General features: G+C 30.2%; 1 protein-coding gene across 8 annotated transcripts in view; it reads left to right on the top strand.

The window, feature by feature from the left end:
* Positions 1–20,847, top strand: part of LOC127737342 (ERO1-like protein alpha) — a 28,398-nt gene extending 7,551 nt beyond the window's left edge. For 3 of the 8 annotated variants that reach the window (XM_052247950.1, XM_052247955.1, XM_052247956.1), the window contains 14 exons: positions 177–224; positions 2,145–2,221; positions 6,262–6,335; positions 6,744–6,864; positions 7,222–7,271; positions 8,786–8,800; positions 9,814–9,840; positions 11,729–11,821; positions 13,811–13,977; positions 14,710–14,786; positions 15,302–15,371; positions 16,010–16,096; positions 16,719–16,858; positions 17,687–20,847. In XM_052247950.1, coding sequence (XP_052103910.1) covers positions 177–224; positions 2,145–2,221; positions 6,262–6,335; positions 6,744–6,864; positions 7,222–7,271; positions 8,786–8,800; positions 9,814–9,840; positions 11,729–11,821; positions 13,811–13,977; positions 14,710–14,786; positions 15,302–15,371; positions 16,010–16,096; positions 16,719–16,858; positions 17,687–17,738 — 1,098 coding nt within the window. In that variant the 3' untranslated portion in view covers positions 17,739–20,847. Of the gene's footprint in view, positions 1–176; positions 225–2,144; positions 2,222–6,261; positions 6,336–6,743; positions 6,865–7,221; positions 7,272–8,785; positions 8,801–9,813; positions 9,841–10,600; positions 10,622–11,728; positions 11,822–13,810; positions 13,978–14,709; positions 14,787–15,301; positions 15,372–16,009; positions 16,097–16,718; positions 16,859–17,686 lie in introns of all 8 variants that reach the window. The other 5 variants (XR_007999400.1, XM_052247952.1, XM_052247951.1 and 2 more) reach the window with 5 other exon arrangements.
* Positions 20,848–21,099: the final 252 nt, after the last annotated feature.

The following is a 21,099-nucleotide window of genomic DNA, read 5'->3' as shown; positions in this document are numbered from 1 at the left end:
GTTTTGTTTTAATATAAAACTACATGTTTTATATAAAAAGAGTGGTAGCTATGATGTTTTATTTTAATGTTGGTTTTTTTTTTTTTTTTTTACATATATTGGTTTTTCTGAGTAATGATTAAACTTTGTAAGTTGACATTAAAATTTTCTTAAAAACATGTTTCTGCTTTTTTCAGGATGAAATCCCACCAGGTTTAAAAGGGAGTGAACCAACTGAAAAGAAGGTAAATTTCTAACTAGGACATAAAACAATTCACATCTTTATTTCTCTTGAAAGACACATGAAATTGGAAAAGATTTTCATCTCTTTATTCATCATTGAGGGTAGGAATATGAAATTTGGTAGAATTTTGAGGTTATTAGGTAAAGATTGCACAAAGAACAATAAAATCTATACAGTAACTAGGCCTTTATTTCAGCCATCGGAAAGAGTTCCATATGGCACCCCCACGGAATAAACTGTAATACAATATTGTGTTCTTTTAGTATGGTGGGGGTGCCATATGGAACTCTTACCTTCTGAAATTATTGAGATGTTTTTATTAGTCCCCTATCGAAGAAGTCGAAGGGGACTTTAGGTTTGCACTTTGTCTGTCTGTCTGTCCATCCGTCAGTTCTGCAAATCAGTTTTCCACACTTTTTTTCTTCTTGCTTGAAGATATTGATTTGATATTTGGTGTATTGTTTTATCATGAAAAGTTACGGATCAAGTTTGAATTTTGTTCTGGTCTGATAATTTTGTGCAGAGTTATGGTCCTTGAACTTAGAAATTCACTCAAATAATCAGTTTTCCTCCCTTTTTTCGTCATGGATGAAGATATTGATTTGATAATTGATATATAGTTTTGTCATGACAAGTTACAGATCAAGTTCGAATTTTGTACCGGTCTGATGATTTTGTGCAGAGTTATGGTTCCTTGGACTTAGAAAAGTTCACTCAAAAAATCAATTTTCCACATTTTTTTTCGTCATGCTTGAAGATATTGACTTGATATTTGTTATTTAGTTTAATTACACCATGACAAGTTATAGATCAAGTTAGCATTTTGTTCCAGTACAATGAGTTTTTAACTGGTAGGGGACTATGTATTGCCAGGCAATACTCACAGAATGCTTGTTAATGTAAAATTGTAACAGTTTCAGGTTTGCAATAATACAAATGCGCATTCATAATTTCAGTAGGGATTTTTCTTCATAAAATTTTTACAATCGTATTAATTAGATCTCGCATTTTAACAAGCAATCAGTGATTTGCAATAATAAGTTAAATTACTTACATACTTATCCTCTTCATCCCCAGTGGGACATAAGGCCACAACAAATTAAATGCGCACATTGATTTCTGAATTTACAGTAACGGTACTCGGATATTTAATTTACAAATGATGTGTATTACCATACTTGTCAAAAGAATCATGTTATTGAAAGTACACAAATTACAGAAAGTAGTGCAAGGTGCATGAATCTATCTGTATAACAAAGGAAGATAACTCAATTATAGTAACAGTTTCAGGTTTGCAATAATACAAATGCGCATTCATAATTTCAGTAGTGATTTTCCTTCGCAAAATATTTGCAATCATATTAATTAGATCTCGCATTTTTTAAACAAGCAATCAGTGATTTGCAATAATAAATTAAATGCGCACATTAATTTCTGAATTTACAGGACTCGGATATTTAATTTACAAATGATGTGTATTACCATACTTGTCAGAAAGTAGTGCATGAATCTATCTATAACAAAGGGAGATAACTCAATTATTGTCTAAATTTGTTTCTTTGCTGAATACAACACAATGTTATAAGTTCACAATGCACAATGTAAACAAATTTAACTCCTTAAGCACTCACACGCACATTATAGAATTATAGTTGTATTAATCTTTTTCTTTAAACTATCAATTTTTAAAGTAATGATCTTTAAGATTGAAAATTTGTCTTTTTTTGTCTATTGATGGGAGGTCTTTAGTAACAAAGAATATTTTAAAGAAAAAAGTCGTGTGTGCAATGGAACAAGATATTTAACAAATTAAACCAAAATATTTTCCCTTCAACACAAAGTTATAATCTTCCATATAGGCAAAATAATTTAGAAATGAGTAGAAGTTGTTAATGTTGATCTTTGACCTGTATTTATTTAGTATTCCAAAGAAGCTCAAGATGAGACTGAGTCATGTGAAGAACAAAAAGAATTAGGTGCATTGAATACTACTATCAGGTAAGAATTAGGTGCATTGAATACTACTATCAGGTAAGAATAAGGTGCATTGAACACTACTATCAGGTAAGAATTAGGTGCATTGAACACTACTATCAGGTAAGAATTAGGTGCATTGAATACTACTATCAGGTAAGAATTAGGTGCATTGAACACTACTATAAGGTTAGAATTAGGTGCATTGAACACTACTATCAAGTAAGAATAGGGTAACACGTATTTTTATGCCCCACCTACGATAGTAGAGGGGCATTATGTTTTTCGGTCTGTGTCTCCATTCGTTCGTCCGTCTGTCCCTCTTCAGGTTAAAGTTTTTGGTCAAGGTAGTTTTTGCTGAAGTTGAAGTCCAATCAACTTGAAACTTAGTACACATGTTCCCTATGATATGATCTTTCTAATTTTAATGACAAATTCGAGTTTTGACCCCATTTTCACAATCCACTGAACATAGAAAATGATAGTGCGAGTGGTGCATCCGTGTACTATGGACACATTCTTGTTTTTATTTCATTTCCTATTTGTTATGAGAAAGGCCACTCTTTAATATCTTTGGATATACCATAACTGTGACTTGACTGCAAGTGTTGCTCTCCACCTATTGCAGTTTATTCAAAATTCTGACCAAATTGCAATTTGTTTTATCAAACCAAACTGTTCAACTGGTCAGAAATTTTATCAAGCTTCTGTAAAAACAGTCAAGTGGTGAAAGTGCAAGGTGGTTAGATAAAGCATACTTGCAATCCTATAAAACTTAAATTCCACTTCATTCATATTATGAAAAATCAGTCTAACTATTTCTATACAAATTTTTATTACAATTGTCATGCAAAAGGTGATATATGGCAAAATTGCTGAATTTTTTGTTTCTGTTCTCTAACTTTAGTTTGCCTCAACCAAATGTTATGACACTTATACACAATGCTTATTATCTTAAAACACAGATCAAGTTTGAATTTATGTGGTGTCACTTTTACAGTTCTCTAGTTATGTCCCTTTATAAAGTTATATGCAAGTGGGGGCATCATCTGTGTCCCATGGACACATTTTCCATTTATTTATGAATAAGAGATATTGCCTGAAGCAAACTTTTGAAAATATTTTTATGCCCCCGCTGTATAGGTGGGGGCATTAAGTTTTACCCTTGTCCGTCTGTACGTAAGAACGTCCATCCATACGTCCCAAAATTGGTTTCCGTTCTCTAACTTGAGTTTGCCTCAACCAAATGTTATGAAACTTATACACAATGCTTATTACCACGAAACACAGATCAAGTTTGAATTTTGGTGGCGTCACTTTAACCGTTCTAGAGTTATGACCCTTTATATATTGAAAAATTGCAAAATTTTTATTTTCTTCTAAATATCAAGTAATTTTCAAAATTGGAGTTATCTTCCTTTGTCCATGATTATAGTTGAATCAACCATAATCAATGCTTTATACAATGCAATGTTTAATTTTGACTTCCACTGATAAAACACAGATCAAGTTGAATTTGGGTAGTGTCACTTTAACCATTATTGAGTTATGCCCCTTTATAAATTGAAAGATTGCAAAATTTTTAGTTTCTATTCTGTAACTTAAGTTTGCCCCAACCAAACATTATGAAACCTATACACAATATTCATTACCACAAAACTAAGATCAAGTACAAATTTTTTGTTTCCGTTTTCTAACTTTAGTTTGCCTCAACCAAATGTTATGAAACTTATACACAATGCTTATTAATACATAATACAGATTAAGTACAAATTTGGTGGCGACACTTTTACCATTCTTGAGTTATGTCCGTTTATAAACATAAAAATTGCTGAATTTTCCATTTCCGTTCTCTTTAACTTTAGTTTGTCTCAACCAAATGTTATAAAACTTATACACAACCGTTCTAGAGTTATGCGTGTTTACAAATAGAAAATTGCTGAATTTTTAGTTTCTGTTCTCTACTTAAGTTAGCCTCAACCAAATGTTATGAGACTTACACACAATGCTTATTACCACAAAACTCAGATCAAGTTCAAATTTGGGTAGCGTCACTTTTACCGTTCTTCAGTTATGTCCCTTTTATAATTATATGATATGCAAGCGGGGGCATGATCTGTGTCCACATGTGGACACTATCTACATTTATTTTTATACGCCCGTTTTTGGGACGTATTATGGTATACCGTTGTCCGTCTGTCCGTCCATCCGTCTGTCTGTCCGTTGTCAACATGTCGGACATTTACTCAAAAACGCTTTAACCAATTTGCATAAAACTTTGGTGAATTGTTTATATCTATTGACGTGAGCTCCCTTTTGATTTTTATAAATTTTAGATTTTACGTTTCCGAGTTATGTGGTTTTATTCATTAAAAAAAGGGGGATTTTCAAGTTTTCGGACAATAACTCAAGAATGCTTTCACCAACTTGCAAGAAATTGTGGTGAATTGTTTATATCTATTGTCATGAGCTCTCTTTCGATTTTTATATATTTTAGATTTTACGTTTCCGAGTTACAGGGTTTTATTCATAAAAAAAGGGGGATTTTCCAGTTTTCGGACAAAAAATCAAAAATGCTTTCAGCAGTTCTTATGAAACATTGGTGAATTGTTTATAGCTATTGATGTAAGCTCTGTTTAGAATTTTATAAATTTTACATTTTACATTTCTGAGTTATGGGGTTTTATTCTTTAAAAAAGGGGGGATTTCCAGTTTTCGGACAATAACTCAAAAATGCTGTCAGCAATTCTCATGAAACTTTGGTGAATTGTTTATAAGCTCCCTTTACATTTTCATAAATTTCTAATATGACATTGAGAATTAATTGAACTTTAATTGTTTATAGTCTGACAACAGATTTACTAAGTATTGCGCAACAGCACAGTGTATTGCACAACAGCAAGAAATCTTTAATTGAATATAAATTCAATTCATATAACCAATTTCAAGTTCTTTGACTACATTTATTCAGAAACCTATAATATGTCAAATATTTAATACAATCCAAATTCAGATCTGTATCAAGCTTGAATATTGTGTCCATTTTTGCCCCAACTGTTCAGGGTTGGACCTCTGCGGGCGTATCCAGCTGCACTCAGCGAAGCAGTTTATTTTCGTTTTCAGTATTTTTCTGATAGATGGATATACTTTTTTACAGTTAATATTTACAGACAGTCTGGGATTAAATTTTTTTGGCATTATGAATTTGTAAACCTTCATAGATTGTTATGAAACTTAGACGCTAATCTTCAAGACCAAGAAATAGCATCTAAAGAAAAAGTTTTAAATTCTGTATTTTGCTGATAAGTGGACTCACCTTATATTAAAGTCAACGTTTAACTTTTACACTGACAGCAGCAATCACAGGCCAGACACAGGGTTCTGCAAAACCCCTTACAATTTTTTTTAATATCATCCATGAAATCATTGCAACCATTGCAATTTGGACCAATTTGAAGAAAAAAATGGGCCCTAATTTTGCTTGCATTAATGTCAAATATATGATTTTCAGTTTTGGCCAACGGATAAAGTACCAGATATGGGGTCTATAGTATTCATCTTGTCCATTTGTTTACCATTCTGTTTATAACAATTTTGTGACACAAAACTCAAAAAGTATGAAATTTTGTACAGGTGTGATTATAATTCTTTCTTGAAGTTTTGAAACTTTGTTTTTGAAACACTAAAATTTTTGATAAAAAAATCTAAAATTTTGAGAAATTATTTTTGGGGAATGCAAGTATGAGAAGGACTGGCACACAATTGTGTACAGTTGTTGTGCCTCATATGTAGATGAACATGTTATTTTTTGTGAATTGGGCAAATAATTTGCAGTAAAAACATAGTTTTTGTGAAGAAATCACAAGATACATGTGCTAGAATGTCAAAGAAAATTGTAATAAATATCAATGATAACCCGCAAAATGTTTTTTATAAGGGCTGTGAAAATATGTTTCATTCAAATTACTCTGGTTTCAACAAAATTTCATATCTAAGAAGAATTTGCTATCACTAATTAATAACATTGAAAATTGGATATTTATATTTTATATTTTGTATTTTAGTGACTCCACAAAAGAAGCACTGAGGAACTGGACTAAGCATGATGATACACAGGAAACATTCTGTGAACTTGATGGTTAGTATATAATGGCAACAGTAATATACCGCTGTTCAAAAGTCATAAATTTGATTAAGAGAAAACAAATCTGACTGTAATCTATACTTACTCACTTCTAAGCAATAGCAATTTCATACCTGATAAAATCTGATTCCTTTAACAAGATAATATCTGATTTCTTTAACAAGATAATATCTGATTCCTTTTACAAGATAATATCTGATTCCTTTAACATGACATAATAGAAAGTACTAAAGCAGTGGAAATGAGATTTCAAGCATGATATTGTTTTTTGTTCAGTGAACTGATTTACTTTTGTATTTTTTGTTCAGTGAACATCTTATATACTTTTGTATTTTTAGTTCAGTGAACATCTGATTTACTTTTGTATTTTTTGTTCAGTGAACATCTGATATACTTTTGTAGATGACAATTCATCAGAATGTGACTATGTTGACCTACTTCTTAACCCTGAAAGATACACGGGATACAAAGGACCATCAGCACATAGGATCTGGAGGAGTATTTATGAAGAAAATTGCTTCAAGTAGGAATTGAGAAAATAAAATGATAGCACATAAAATTTTGATTATAAAAATAGAACATTGATTAACTAGCATCAAAAGAATATGTTTATTTACTCAGTTATGTTTCTCCTAAGAGAGAAAATGAAATATCTAGTTAACATATGAAAAGTTATCTCAAGAATAAAAATGTCATAAATGTGATAATTTATCAGGTAATATAAATAGCAATTTATAAACATTTATCATACTTAAGGTTGAAAATAAACACACAGAGAAAGAAATGCATAAAGACAATACAAAGGGTTTCAACATAGTTTTCAAATTTTGTTTTGCAAATTTGCTTTAGAATTACAATGTTATAATGTATTATTTTCTAGACCACAAGAAGATGAGAGTACACCTTATTCACCTCAACAGTCTCTTGCAGGTAACCAATTTATTATAAATCAAAATAATGAGCTGATTTTAAATTGATGTTTATATACTGTCATTGTACTAGTACATAGCATGGGAAGTCTGCCATTTATTGCCATAAAAGTTTGTCCTTTATTCCTAAGATTAAATAGGAATTATAGCATTAATAAATTGTATATATATCTATGAGATCTTAATTTGAATGAAGGATAAAAAAAGTTCATAGGTCTGGAAGTTAGATGTATGCTAGACACACCTGTCTTGAAGAATTTTAAATTGATGTCCAAGAGCAGTGGAAAGTGATACTCCATAAAATCAAATGGTTTTATTTTTGTAATTTTATGCCACCACCGCAGCGGAGGGGCATTAATTTTTATGTCTGTACGTCCCAAAGTGAGTTTCCATTCTCTAACTTTAGTTTGCCTCAACCAAATGTTATGAAACTTATACACAATGGTTATTACCACAAAATACTGATCAAGTTTGAATTTTGGTGGTGTCACTTTAACTGTTCTAGAGTTATGCCCTTTTACAAATGGAAAAATTGCTGATTTTTTTCGTTTCCATTCTCTAACTTAAGTTAGCCTCAACCAAATGTTATGGAACTTATACACAATGCTTATTACCACAAAATACAGATTAAGTTTGAATTTTGGTGGTGTCACTTTTACTGTTCTAGAGTTATGCCCCTTTACAAATGGAAAAATTGCTGAGTTTTTTGTTTCCATTCTCTAAATTAAGTTAGCCTCAACCAAATGTTATGAAACTTATACACAATACTTATTACCACAAAACTCAGATCAAGTACAAGTTTGGGTAGCGTCACTTTTACCGTTCTTCAGTTATGTCCCTTTATAACTTTATATGATATGCAAGAGGGGGCATCATCTGTGTCCCATGGGCACATTCCCCATTTATTTCTATTTCATTTAAAAAAGATTGTCTTTACATTTAGGATAAAGTCTTGATACAATGACAGTATTAAACACAGTTAATCTATATTTAGAATATTAAACTTTATTCTCTATACACATAACATATGTTTTTTGAAATTTCTCACTTCAATTTCCTGTTATAAATTTATTTTTAACTCACTTTATGTAGAATAGAAGTCACTGACAAATCACAAATGTTATAATAACCATGCATATAAAAGAACATCACAAAGATGAATTTTTAACATTATTAATAAAAAAAAAAAGAGTTTACACCAATTCAGGCATTTTTATTCATTGGCTTTGAAGTAAAATTTTCTTTGCATAAATATAAGCCGGAATAAGCATAAGTTGATTCGTCAACAATTATTTTTGATTATAGATTAATTACAAGGAGTATGTTTGATTTAGGACTTGTTAGTGACTTCAGTAATATGCAATTTACTATTGTATCAATATATTACATTCATCATTTTCTAAATCTGTTTCTATTTTCTTAGTTTGCTTATGTATTAATGTTCTTAACTTTCATTCACTTGAAATAATTATATGATCCATTCGTCTTTATTTGAGATATGTTATTTTTACATAGCATCATATCTTAAAGGTAGGCATGTGTGGCACGGCTAGAACCGATCTGTCATTTGTATATTAATTTGAATAGAATGAGGGAATTTTATAGCATAACTAATATAAACTAAGGAGATGTGGCATGATTACCAATGAGGCAACTATCCAACAGAGTCCAAATGACATGGATTTAAGCGACTAGAGGTCATTATACATCATTCAACAATAATCAAAAGTCAAACTAGTTCATTTACAATCTTAATTTGGGTCTATGTCTTATTAATATACTGGTATATTGAAAAATTCCTTTTATTGATACATAACAATGACAGTAATGAGAAAGAACATTTGTAGATATTTAAAATAAATTTCGAAATACATATGCATAAAAGGAGATGTAGTGCATAAGCCAAAAAAGAGAAACAAAACTTTACACAAAAAAAATGAATTAAAATCAACATACAATCTTTAAAATTAGATAACTGTTTATGCCAAATGCCAAGTGCTAAATATACATAGTTTTGCTTTTGACAATTTGTGAATTAATTGACATAGTATCTTAAACAACTGCCAGTAGAGCAAAAAATCTTTAATGTTCTAAAATTTAATATTTATGAAAAACTTAAATTCTCATGGATTTAAATTTTGTTCCCTTTGATAAGATTTTAGTTAAAATAATGGTTACATCACATCTGAACACAGCTATTGTATCAAAATGAGAGGTGGGTTAAACCTCAATGAGACAACAACCCAACAACATCATAATCAAAAGACATGTAGAGGGCAGCATTTAAGATTTTAATTCAGAAATTTTCACAAATAAGCCCAGACCATAATAATTTTGACCCAGACTTATAACTTTCATAATTTTACTTCACTGACGTTATTATATTTGACCCAACATTGATAAGTATGACTCAAATCTTCCCCCCTCTTATGTCTTATCATCTATTTTATCATTTATGAAATCGTTAATTTTTAAAACACATGTTTAACAATGATAAACTTGAATTTGTATATTAATCTCTATAAATGGTTTTACTGTTAAAGCTGTCTATATAAGATCAGAAATGACAGGTGAGCTCTGTGCCACTGGAAGCCCTGCACATTATATACACAAACACACTGTAACCAGCTTTTTATAATATACAACAATTGAGATGACAATACCAATTTTCATTGTATATAAATATGTTTCTTCTTGTTTTATTGTCAGTAACACATGGTTGATTATTTTATTTTCCTCACTCCAGCGTGCACAAAATAAATATCCCTTGTTTGAGATTCTTACATGAGTCTGTACTAATCTTGTTTGTTGTCTGCAAGTTTGTTTACTTCCTCAATATTGTAAGATAACCTCAAAATGATAATTAAAAATCTACGTTTTTTGGCACTTATGGAAGTTAGCAGGATTTTATTGTATCGAACACCAACATATCTGCTATTTAAACGTTCCTATGCAAAGTAAAGATTTCATGAAAATTTTGATCTTCTTTAAACTAGATGCCTTTTCCATTGAATGCAGCACAGAATAAAATGTATTATAGAATAATTATGGACTGCATATGAAGGTGAAATCTCCTTGCTTGTATTGACACAAGAATGGTCTTACCGGTAATAGGAAGATTAGATAATTAGTCATACTAGTTTCTGACAATTCTAGAAAGTTTGAAGATGACTTAAACTTATATAATTTGGAAATCTCTCCACATTTTGAAATGGGGATTTTCGAAAATTGGTATTATTTAAGACATATGTACAATAGGAGATTTAGACAGTTTTTAGCATTAGATAAATCTCAGATTTAGTAATTATTTTCTTCTTCATATTTATTTAGTATTTAGAGGATTAGGTGTTGGTAAAAGTTTTTAATACATATTTCATGGTTTTAGTATTTTTCTAATCAATTCTAGTTGTTGGAATAAAATGATTCCTCTAACCTGAACCTGATCAGTTTTCATCAATCAACCTGTCACAGCTTTGTCCTATCATTTTATTAATTTGAGTTATACCTTAAATCGTGTGGCATCTACAAAATGATAGTTCAGTATGAAAAAATGGAAATGTGGGGTAATCATTAATGAGACAGTAAGTCAGCAACACAAAAATCACAGGACATCCAGAGATCAACATTGTCTTCGACAATAGAAATGTGTTAAACAGTTGGTATATGTCCTGTGGTGTCCCACTATTACTATAAACACCATACATTTAATGTTTTATGCACAGTATTACTGGTACTATGAATTTTGTGTATAAACACATTAAAACGCACCCATCTTATTAAACACAACCGCCCTGATGTTCTTGCAGTTTAGATTAGATCAAAGTTGTTTTAATGTCAAATCATTTGTTTGGAATTTTATTGTGTCATATCTAGAATAAAACATAAGGATACAAGGTGTTATACAGAAAAATAGAAATTACTTTGTTTGAAGTCCAATTTGGCATTCAAATTAGTTAATTTTTAAAGATGACCTTGTCTTGTAGAAAGAAAAAAAGTAATGGATAAATGCTTATATTCTCCTCCCCCTATTTAGTCTTATTTGCATGAAAATGGAAGTGTTGGGTACTAATTTAGCCTCTTTTTACTCATTAAAAAAAGACTTTAACCAAGATGGGCAAGTTTTGCATGAGATACAGTAGTTACAGTTTATGGTGCTTAAATTACAAAACTAGTAATATTTGACTTGTTTTTTTCAAATGAACTCTTTCATTAGGTTAATCATTATTTGAATACAATGAATGAATAATTAGAATCACAGTGAAAATAGAAAGTGAAGAAAATTATCATTTCAAGAAATATTTGAATAGATATCATTGAGATCAGCACAAACCTTTAGGTTAGTTTTAAGATTTTCAACAGTAAATTCACTTTTCATATTTCTTCAAATAAAAGCTTTTGTACATGTTCATTATATATTCTTAATGATTAGAAGGGAGGTTTATTTAAAATTTCTTACAGGATTGTGCTTGGAACAGAGGACTTTCTACAGAATGATTTCAGGGCTTCATACCTCAATCAATTTACATCTCTCAGCAAATTATTTGTTTCAAGGTAAATAACATGTATACATAGTTTTGTAATAATTCAAATTCATTTTTACCAGAATATATTAGATATCAGCCTTAAACAAAAAATCTGCACATGATTAAAAACAAAATTAAGGGAAAATTTAAAGACCATTTAGAGGAGAGCATAATGGCTAAAAACACTGTTGGAAGTTATTATCTTAATTAAGATTAATCACAACACTGAATTGGGATAAGGAAGTTAATGAGGTCAATGACATAACAAATACATATTGTCCTTTAATCTCTTTTTATATTAAGCCTTTTTAACCAATTACAACATATACTTTATTTCAGTCAGCCATTACACCAAATTGAATTGTTCTTGCAAGTTTTAAAAGTGGTTAAAGCAAATTATTTTCCTTTTTCATATATGAAATTTCGTCATTTAACAATGAGGGAATTCTGAAATAAAACACATTGAAGGAAGTAAAAATGTTGGTTAACTCAAGAGAATTGAATAGCTGACAATAATTTAAGTATTTCAACATTTAGGCTGTCAAAACATCATAAATTTCTAAATTTCCTGGAAAGGAGCTTAGTAAAACAGAGATGGTGGACTAGTCATCAGAATTTAATTACATTGAAGTACCTGGAAAAACAAAAGAAATGGCCTTTTGAAATTTGATCAATTGATAGTTGATGTTTAAAGTCACTTTAGCACTATTGTCTGTTTCATGGCTATCAGTTTTTGTATGACCGCAATTAATTTGCGTTTGTATAATGCTATCATGTCGTCATCGTCATCGTCTTCGTCATCTGAAGACACATTTGGTTTACGGACAATAACTTTAGTTTAAGTGAATGGATCTCTATGAAATTTTACCAGAAGGTTCAATACCACAAAAGGAAGCTTGGGATTGATTTTGGGGGTTATGGTACCAACAGTTTAGGAATTAGGGGCCAAAAACAAGCCTTTTTCTAGTTTCCAGACAATAACTTGTGTTTAAGTGTATGGATCTATCTGAAATTGTACTACAAGGTTCCATATCACAAAGGGAAGGCTGGGATTGAGTTTGGGGGTAATTGCCTCAAACGTTTAGAAATTAGAGCCAAAAAAGGGGCCAAAAACAAGCATTTTTCTAGTTTCCAGACAATAACTTGTGTTAAAGTTTATGGAAATCTCTGAAATTGTACATTTTTCCTGAAAAGAAAGTAATCTTCAAAATTTCAAAAAAAAATTTGGGGGGGGGGGATTTTTTTTCAAATTTTTTGGGGGGTTTTATACTTGTTATACTTCAAGATTTTTCAAAATTTCAAATTTTTTCAACAAATTTTTTTTTGGGGGGATTTTTTTTCATAATTTTTTGGGTTTTTTTTCCCAAAAATTTTCCATTTTGTTATTTCTGATTTATATATAAAAGCAACAAATACTGATATGGCAGGAGATACACACCAAACAGGGTGTGTAAATTATTATATATCATTTTTGGGGCCCTTTATAGCTTGCTGTTCGGTGTGAGCCAAGGCTCCATGTTGAAGGCCGTACTTTGACCTATAATGGTTTACTTTTACAAATTGTGACCTTGGATTGAGAGTTGTCTCATTGGCAATACCACATCTTCTTATATCTATATAACAGATTAACTAAGTATTGTGCAACAGCACAGTATTGTGCAATAGCAAGAAATCTTCAATTGAAAATAAATACCTTGTATTACTATTTTGGATATTGGTCCCCATTTTTTAATTGGTGTACATTGAGGTCCAAAATAAAACTTTGTTTGATTTCATCAAAAACTGAATTATTGCGGCTCTATGGTATGCTGAATCTTATTGTGCATTTAGATTTTTTATTTTCAAATTAGTCCATATTAAGGTTTGAAGGGTCCAAAATTAACCTTTGTTTTATTTCAACTAAAATTAAATTTTTGGTGTTTTTTATATGCTGAATTTAACCATGTTGTTAGATTTTGGATATCAGACCATACTAGGTAAATTTGTTCAGTGAAAAACACATATTTCTTTGTTGTAGACAAACTGGGATTCGGTAATGGTAAATGGGCACACAACACTAAGGAATTTTTAAGAAGATTTGATCCTGTAAATGAAGAGCAGGGTCCTCAGAGACTGAAGAATTTATATTTTGCCTACCTTGTTGAACTGAGAGCATTAATAAAGGCAGCACCATATATTTTAGAGGTAAGAATTTGTCATTTTAATCAGCTTATTCTTCACAACAATATAAGTTTAGTAGAACATTTCCCATTGGATAGTCCATCAAAAGTTTGATAAAATGGCAGACATTTCTATTTTGTCTTTATATGTGTCACCTTCAATGGTGCCTGTAACAGTCTACTATGAAAAGAATGGGAAAAATCTTGAATTAACATTTCTTTTATCTAGAATATATTGCTTTATTGTACTCTTCCACAACAATTAGTGGAATCCTAGAAATACTGGGCATGCTTCCATTTGTCTGTGCTTCTATCTAGTCCTCCAGTTTTGTAAGTGCTCTCATACCTGTATTCCTTGGGAAATTTTAATGAAATTTATTTCAAAGGTTTATATCAGCAATGACTCGCACATGTTTAAAAATCAACACAACAGCAATCAACTAATTTTACTACAGGTGTGCCCCTGAAAATGTAAATTATATGGAAAACTGTACTGTAAGTGCTGTCAAGTGTTCATTTCTTGTTGGATTTTTATGATGATTATATCAAAGGTTTAAATGAGCAATATCTTGGAAATGGATGTGAAATAGAAAATTATTGGAGTTATTTCCCTTGGGCAGATAAAACGTGCTACGCCAAGGGACATTGGAATGTTGGAAAAAAGTGGAGAACTGGACAAGTGAATGATAGTGATAATATTTGTTGTGCAAGTTAAAATTATAAGTATGGTATTGTTTATATACACTTTTTATTCCAGGAAGAATTTTACACAGGAAATGAAGAAGAGGATAAGGATGTTAAAAGTGGAGTAAGAGATTTGTTAACTGTTATTCAGTAAGTTTTTATAAAACAAATTTGATATAATTTCTGTGTGAACAACACACGTTTCTTGAGTAACTTTTATCATGGCATGCTAAAGACCCAAGTTACCAACAAACAGAAAGCCAGAAATGTTATACCTTCAAAGGTACAAAAACTCAGAGGGTTTATACAGAACATTGGCAACTGTACGCAGTGCACTTTGGGTATTGTTCTGTTACATGGCTTGTTTTGCTATCTTCTACAGTGTTCAAGCTAGAACTTTTATATTACACAGGTTGTTTGTATGATTACCAGTAGTTGGATTTCAATTTACTACCATATTTTCTAAAAATAAAAAGATTTTCAACTGATTCATTTTAATACCCCTGTGTCAGAAAGTCCAGTAGGTTACCTTTGTAATAAAAAATTCAAAATAACTTTTGAGCTTCCACTTATTACTTAGAGAAATACAGGATTTTATGTTCAATAAAGGAAAAAAACTGTTTATTTAGACTGCCAGTTTATAATTATTTGTTGCTTTATTTTAGACAAGCTCCAGATCAGTTTGATGAAAGTAAATTATTTCAAGGTGATCACAAAGAAGCAAAGAAATTAAAGGTAAAACAAATAAAGTCTTATATTATATGTGAACCATCCAATAGAGAATTATAACATCTTTAAAAGTTAAATTTTATGAAAAAGGATTTGAATATTTTGCCATTTTAAGAAATTGTTACCACAAGATCAAAATCTTGAAAAGAAACATCTCCTGAAGTCATATAATAAAACATTTAAAATTTACTTTTACTAATAAAATGTTTAATTAGTATGATTTTCATATGTATATATATATCTTATTGTTTTCTGTTTGGTAATAAATTGATAATAAGATCTATTTTGTTACATCTTGTGATCCGTTTATTTGGCAATCGCCAATGGCAGTCAGCAGGGTTTAAGAACTTCAGTTGTTCGACCTGCTAGTCAAATGCGTTTTGTTAAAATGTACTTTTTCACTCATTTGGTCTTTTGGAAAATGTTGTTTGTGCTGTATTTAGACCCCTCTACCAAGAAATTTGTTTTGCATGCACAAGTATAAAATTGCGGTTTTTATCCAACGCAATCATAAGTTTGAACGTTGTTTTCAATTAGGACTTGTTTATCTTTCATAAATGACACAACTTATTAATTTCCTCCAATATTCAAACAGCTCCATGCATTTTCTGCATCACTATATGGATATATGTTTTCTTAAACAGGAAGAATTCCGTGCTCATTTTATGAATGTATCCAGGATAATGGATTGTGTTGGTTGTGATAAGTGCAAACTATGGGGCAAATTACAGGTAATTATTATTTTCTCAAAAGCAAAGATAGACATAGGAAATGCTTTCTTTTGATTTTCTGTTCTGTCTATTTTTTTGTCAAATTGAACTTTGTGAAGCAGGATTTTTTTTTTACAGCGAGCGGATTTTATTAAGTTTCCATCACTATGAAAGCACTGATAAAGGAACTGAATGAACTAGGTAAATGCAATCAAAAAGAATTCATGGCATTTAGATAATATTAAAGGAGCATCTTACAGAGATCAGGCAAACACTAATTTTCAAATTTGTTAAATGTAGCTTGAGATTGAACCCAAGATCTCTGCTGTAGGGCTAAACATACTACCATGATACACTGAGGTAGTAAATCATGGTGTTAAGATAGAAATAGGGGCCATATTGTATTTAATATTAAGCCTTTGATTTTTATGGCAACTCCCTCAGACAAAGTTGACCTTAAATGGTTTGGCTAGTCAGTTTAGGTTCCTTTTGGTTATACAGCTTTTCAAGTATTTATACATCCCTTGATTTCGTTTAGATTGGAGCTTTCCTGATGAAGGTAAATCCAGAAAAGCTCCTCAGATGCAATTAATTTATAAAGTGATAATTTTTCTTCATTTTTATCACTAATTTTTATTTACAGATACAAGGCATGGGCACAGCTTTGAAAATATTATTTTCGGGTGATCAGATAGGACCACATTCCACAATTAATGCAAATCAGAAGAAAAAGTTTCAGCTTAGACGTACTGAAATTGTCTCGCTTTTTAATTCTTTTGGCAGGTCAGTTAATTTGATATTTAGTTAAGTAAATATTTATTTTATCATGTTCAAGCGTTTTAATAACTAAAGAAACTTATCAGATGATTTTATTAACAACATTAACGATACCAATTTTACTGCACCATATGAGCATTTAGACAAATGTCTCTTTGGCTAAGTATTAATGCTTAAAATGTATCAGGAGAAGCATCGAGTAATAAAAACTCCCCTTGAAATTTTCTTGTAATGTTCCACTTGAAGTAGAGAAATTACATTAAGCAATCCTTCATTATTGTTGCTTTTTAAGAATGCATGCATGCATTAAATCCTAAATTTACAATATTTTTTTATGATTCATAAAACATTCAAACATCTGCACTCGTCACTTCGTAATTATTTATGGAAATAAAAAAAAAACTCAAAAAGTGTATTTACATTATTTATTTAGTAGTCATTTTTTATTGCACAAGTTTTTAAATTGATTAATTATCTCATAAATATACACTATAGTTAGATATTACACAAAAACAAGATACAGAAATAAATTGATGCACCACCATGTGTACATATCAATTTCTCATCAGTCATGCACCAAACCAATGCTCAGAGAGATATAAACCAGATACAGCACCAAGAGCAGTTAGAGATGCTAAATTCAGAAAACCTCTGCATGGAAGATAACTTTAGAATCAAACAAATATAAGAATAAGAAGATGTGGTATGATTGCCAATGAGACAACTCTCCATAAGAGACCAAATGACACAGAAATTAACAACTATAAGTCATCGCATGGTTTCAGTTCACAGAAAATTTTTAGTTTCAAAAAATTTGCATTAACTTTATTTCAGATTATCAAGCAGTGTTCATTCAATAGAAAAGTTCCGACACCTGTTGAGCTGACACCACCACTTAGATGATCTCTCCTTTTGCTCATGGAACTATTTTTCCCGCCACGGCTGTGATTCTTAGGCTTTCAAAAGGCTTGACAGTGATATTCACAAATGATTATACTAAGCTTAACTTCGTTAGTTGTTTCAGGGTGAATCCATATAAATGAATTCTGTGCATAGTTAGGCTTAAAAAAATTGAACATAAACCCTAATTCAGCCATTTTTAGAGAAATTGTACGTGCAAGTCATGAATGATGCAGTATAATTTTCAAGTGCTTAGTCTTTAGTCAAAATAGAAAATGCATTTTTGTTATTTGTTAGAATTGTCTCTGTTGAATACAAATCCTTTAATATATATTACCAAACATACAAGTAATACAAAGCTTCTCATAATGTGACAAATCTCTACAAACTTTGTGCATTTTTAAGCTATAAAATTTTGTCAATGAGCCTTCAGCCATTATCTTTTTATTTTTTACATAAAATTTTCGACTAATTTTTTCGTAACAAATGTAAAGATAAACTAAGGTTACTGGTGGCCAGAAATTAGAAATCGTGTCTTTGGAATACCATTTATTGTGAAATTGATTCACATCAAATGCAATAATATTTTTGATATTTCATGTGGATATATATAGACCTTAAAGCATTCCATTAGAAAGATAAATATAGGCTTTACACCATAGACATGTGGATATTTATCACCAGTGTATTTTGGTCAAAGAATAAATTACATTCTTTTTATTATTTCAGAATGTATTTGGTTATTATTAATTGTGTGTACAAATGTGGCCTGTATGTTCATGTTAATTAATTTATGATAACTTTGTTGTGAATATTTATGGTTAAGAAGTCTTGCTGACAGAGTGTTCTATGTCATGTAGTTAAGTTATTTATAAATGTTATAAATGTTTACTTTAAGCCCTTGTAGATAAATTGACGTTATTTTTTTATTAGATTAATTAAAGCGACTGGATATAGTTTTGGGATATATAAATATTCAATGTCCTGTTGTTTTCGAGATTCAGGATATATAAATATTCAATGTCCTGTTGTTTTTGAGATTCAGGATATATAAATATTCAATGTCCTGTTGTTTTCGAGATTCAGGATATATAAATATTCAAGGTCCTGTTGTTTTCGAGATTCAGGATATATAAATATTCAATGTCCTGTTGTTTCAGTTTCATTTATGATGACATTTTGATGATGAATCTGAGGAATAAAATTTAATAAATGAAATATAGTGATGAATTCTCATCTGATGAGGTACAAAACCGATGTTGTTTTCATTTTCAAATGAATTTCTTGGTTGCCCAAATAATTATAGTTTGTCTGAAATATATATAACAATGCATTTGATGCTAATTTTTTAAAGATAATTATACCAGTCTTTGGGTACATCTGGAATTTGTGTTTTTTTTCTGTTTGTCTAAATTTACCTCTTGTAGATTGATATTTGTATGCTTTAAGATGTCCTGTCTTCAAGTCTTGTCAGGTAGTTGAGTGAGCAAAGTGTACTACATATGATTTTCTTTGAAAAAAAAACTATGACATTACCTTGAAAGCTTTTATAAATGGCATTTATATTAATGTATGGGGGAGCGAGAAAATGGGATTAGGGTGAGTAGAAGCCCACAACTCATCCCATGGAGGGGGAGAAAATGGGTTAAGGGTAGATTAGCAGACAAAAGCTACTGTTACAATAAAACTTTTATGACTTTCAATTATTAAGTTTATTGATATTCAACATTTAGATAAGTATCGGATGTATTGATATAATATTATTAGCATTTTTTTTTAAAGATACAATTCATTCAAATGAATATTTAAAAACAGATTTTTAGTCAGTATATTGTAATTTTTTGTATATAAAATGGGTCAGTTAATAACAGTTTTTTTTTTACTTTATTAAGACATTATTCTTGAAACTACCAAACTGTAGAAATTGACATATGGACATTATTTACTATGAAAACAAATATTTTAAGTTGATATTTTTAACAATATATGCAAGTAACTGTTGATCAATTTTTTGATGTTGTGAATTAATAATTATTCATAGGTTACTAAGTTTCAAAGCTTTTATGGTTTGAGGTAAACCATGTCTTACACACAAATGCAATTTTCATAAAGGCTTGTGTGCAAAATTTGTTCAATCCATGAAATCAAATAGCCTTAATAAAACAATGTTTCATCAATCCACGAAAAATAAATGAAATACGGCAAATGGTAAATCAACAATTATATATTTCTATTTGATAGTTGTAGCCTAAAAGGTCTTTAAGATATGTTCCTAGTAGTGTAGATTTTTACAATCATGCTACTAAGATCTTTCATTGTGAAAAGGTTGCCTATTATGACAAATATATTTTGCTGCTTTAGTTGAAATACAGATTAATACTGTAGGGTCTTCATTTCCTCTTTTTACACAAGTAATACATTTAGAACAAAAATTTGAACTTACATACATTATATATTTTAAAGTGATATTGCCTGTATTTGTTAGATTTGTTTGCCTCTTATATGCTGTAGTTTGTTGATATTACCAAGCAGCTGTGTTCCTCATTGCACAATAAACCAGTCCTACAGATCGTCTTAAACTTGCAATGAGGTGTGATTTGTTTCTCCACGTTGAAATCCTCACTGTAACTATGAGATGAAAAACCTGTGGGTTTTGTCAAGTGTATGAATTTTGTTTCAAGATTTTATACACCAATTCCTCTCTTTTCCATGTAATAATTGTTTACAATCTGGATAGTTAACAGAAATATGACTCACTTTTCATACTAAACATCTATGAATGTATGTGTTCTCTTTTCATTTCTAAGGGATCATGGCAAGTCTAATTTTCTTGGAAATGATGGATATAGCATTTGATAGTTCAACAATAATAAAGGAGAAATGTAATTATATATTGCTCAAATTAACTTGAAATCTAAAGATCTAGTCAGTAGACTAGTTAATTCTATGTTCTAGATATTAGCAAAAATCCTTAAAATATTTCACTATTGTTCTACAATATTTTGTCATTTTGTTGATATATAATGTTGTTATCTATTTTCATGCAATCTTGTAATTGTTATTTCATACAGTTTATCATTAAATATAAAACAATATTGTGTTGTTTATGACTTCATTCACCCTTCAGACTCCATGCAGTATACCTTACATAAAATCTTAACCTTACCATTTGATTGAGTTTGCTGAATTCAGGTTCACACTCTTTAACTTTACATAGTTTTATGATTCTATGATTCATTATATTTTTTTTATTTTGGAGTTGAAATGAATTTAGAATTTTTTTCTTAGCAGAGAGCATAGAAAAGCTGAACATCTGTCTGTCAAACCCTATATGAACTGTTTCTATC

The sequence above is a fragment of the Mytilus californianus genome, unplaced genomic scaffold (genome assembly GCF_021869535.1).
Source record: "Mytilus californianus isolate M0D057914Y unplaced genomic scaffold, xbMytCali1.0.p SCAF_4, whole genome shotgun sequence".
Taxonomy (NCBI): domain Eukaryota; kingdom Metazoa; phylum Mollusca; class Bivalvia; order Mytilida; family Mytilidae; genus Mytilus; species Mytilus californianus.
Note: the sequence above shows the minus strand (reverse complement) of the source record. Positions and strands in the feature narration are given on the sequence as shown.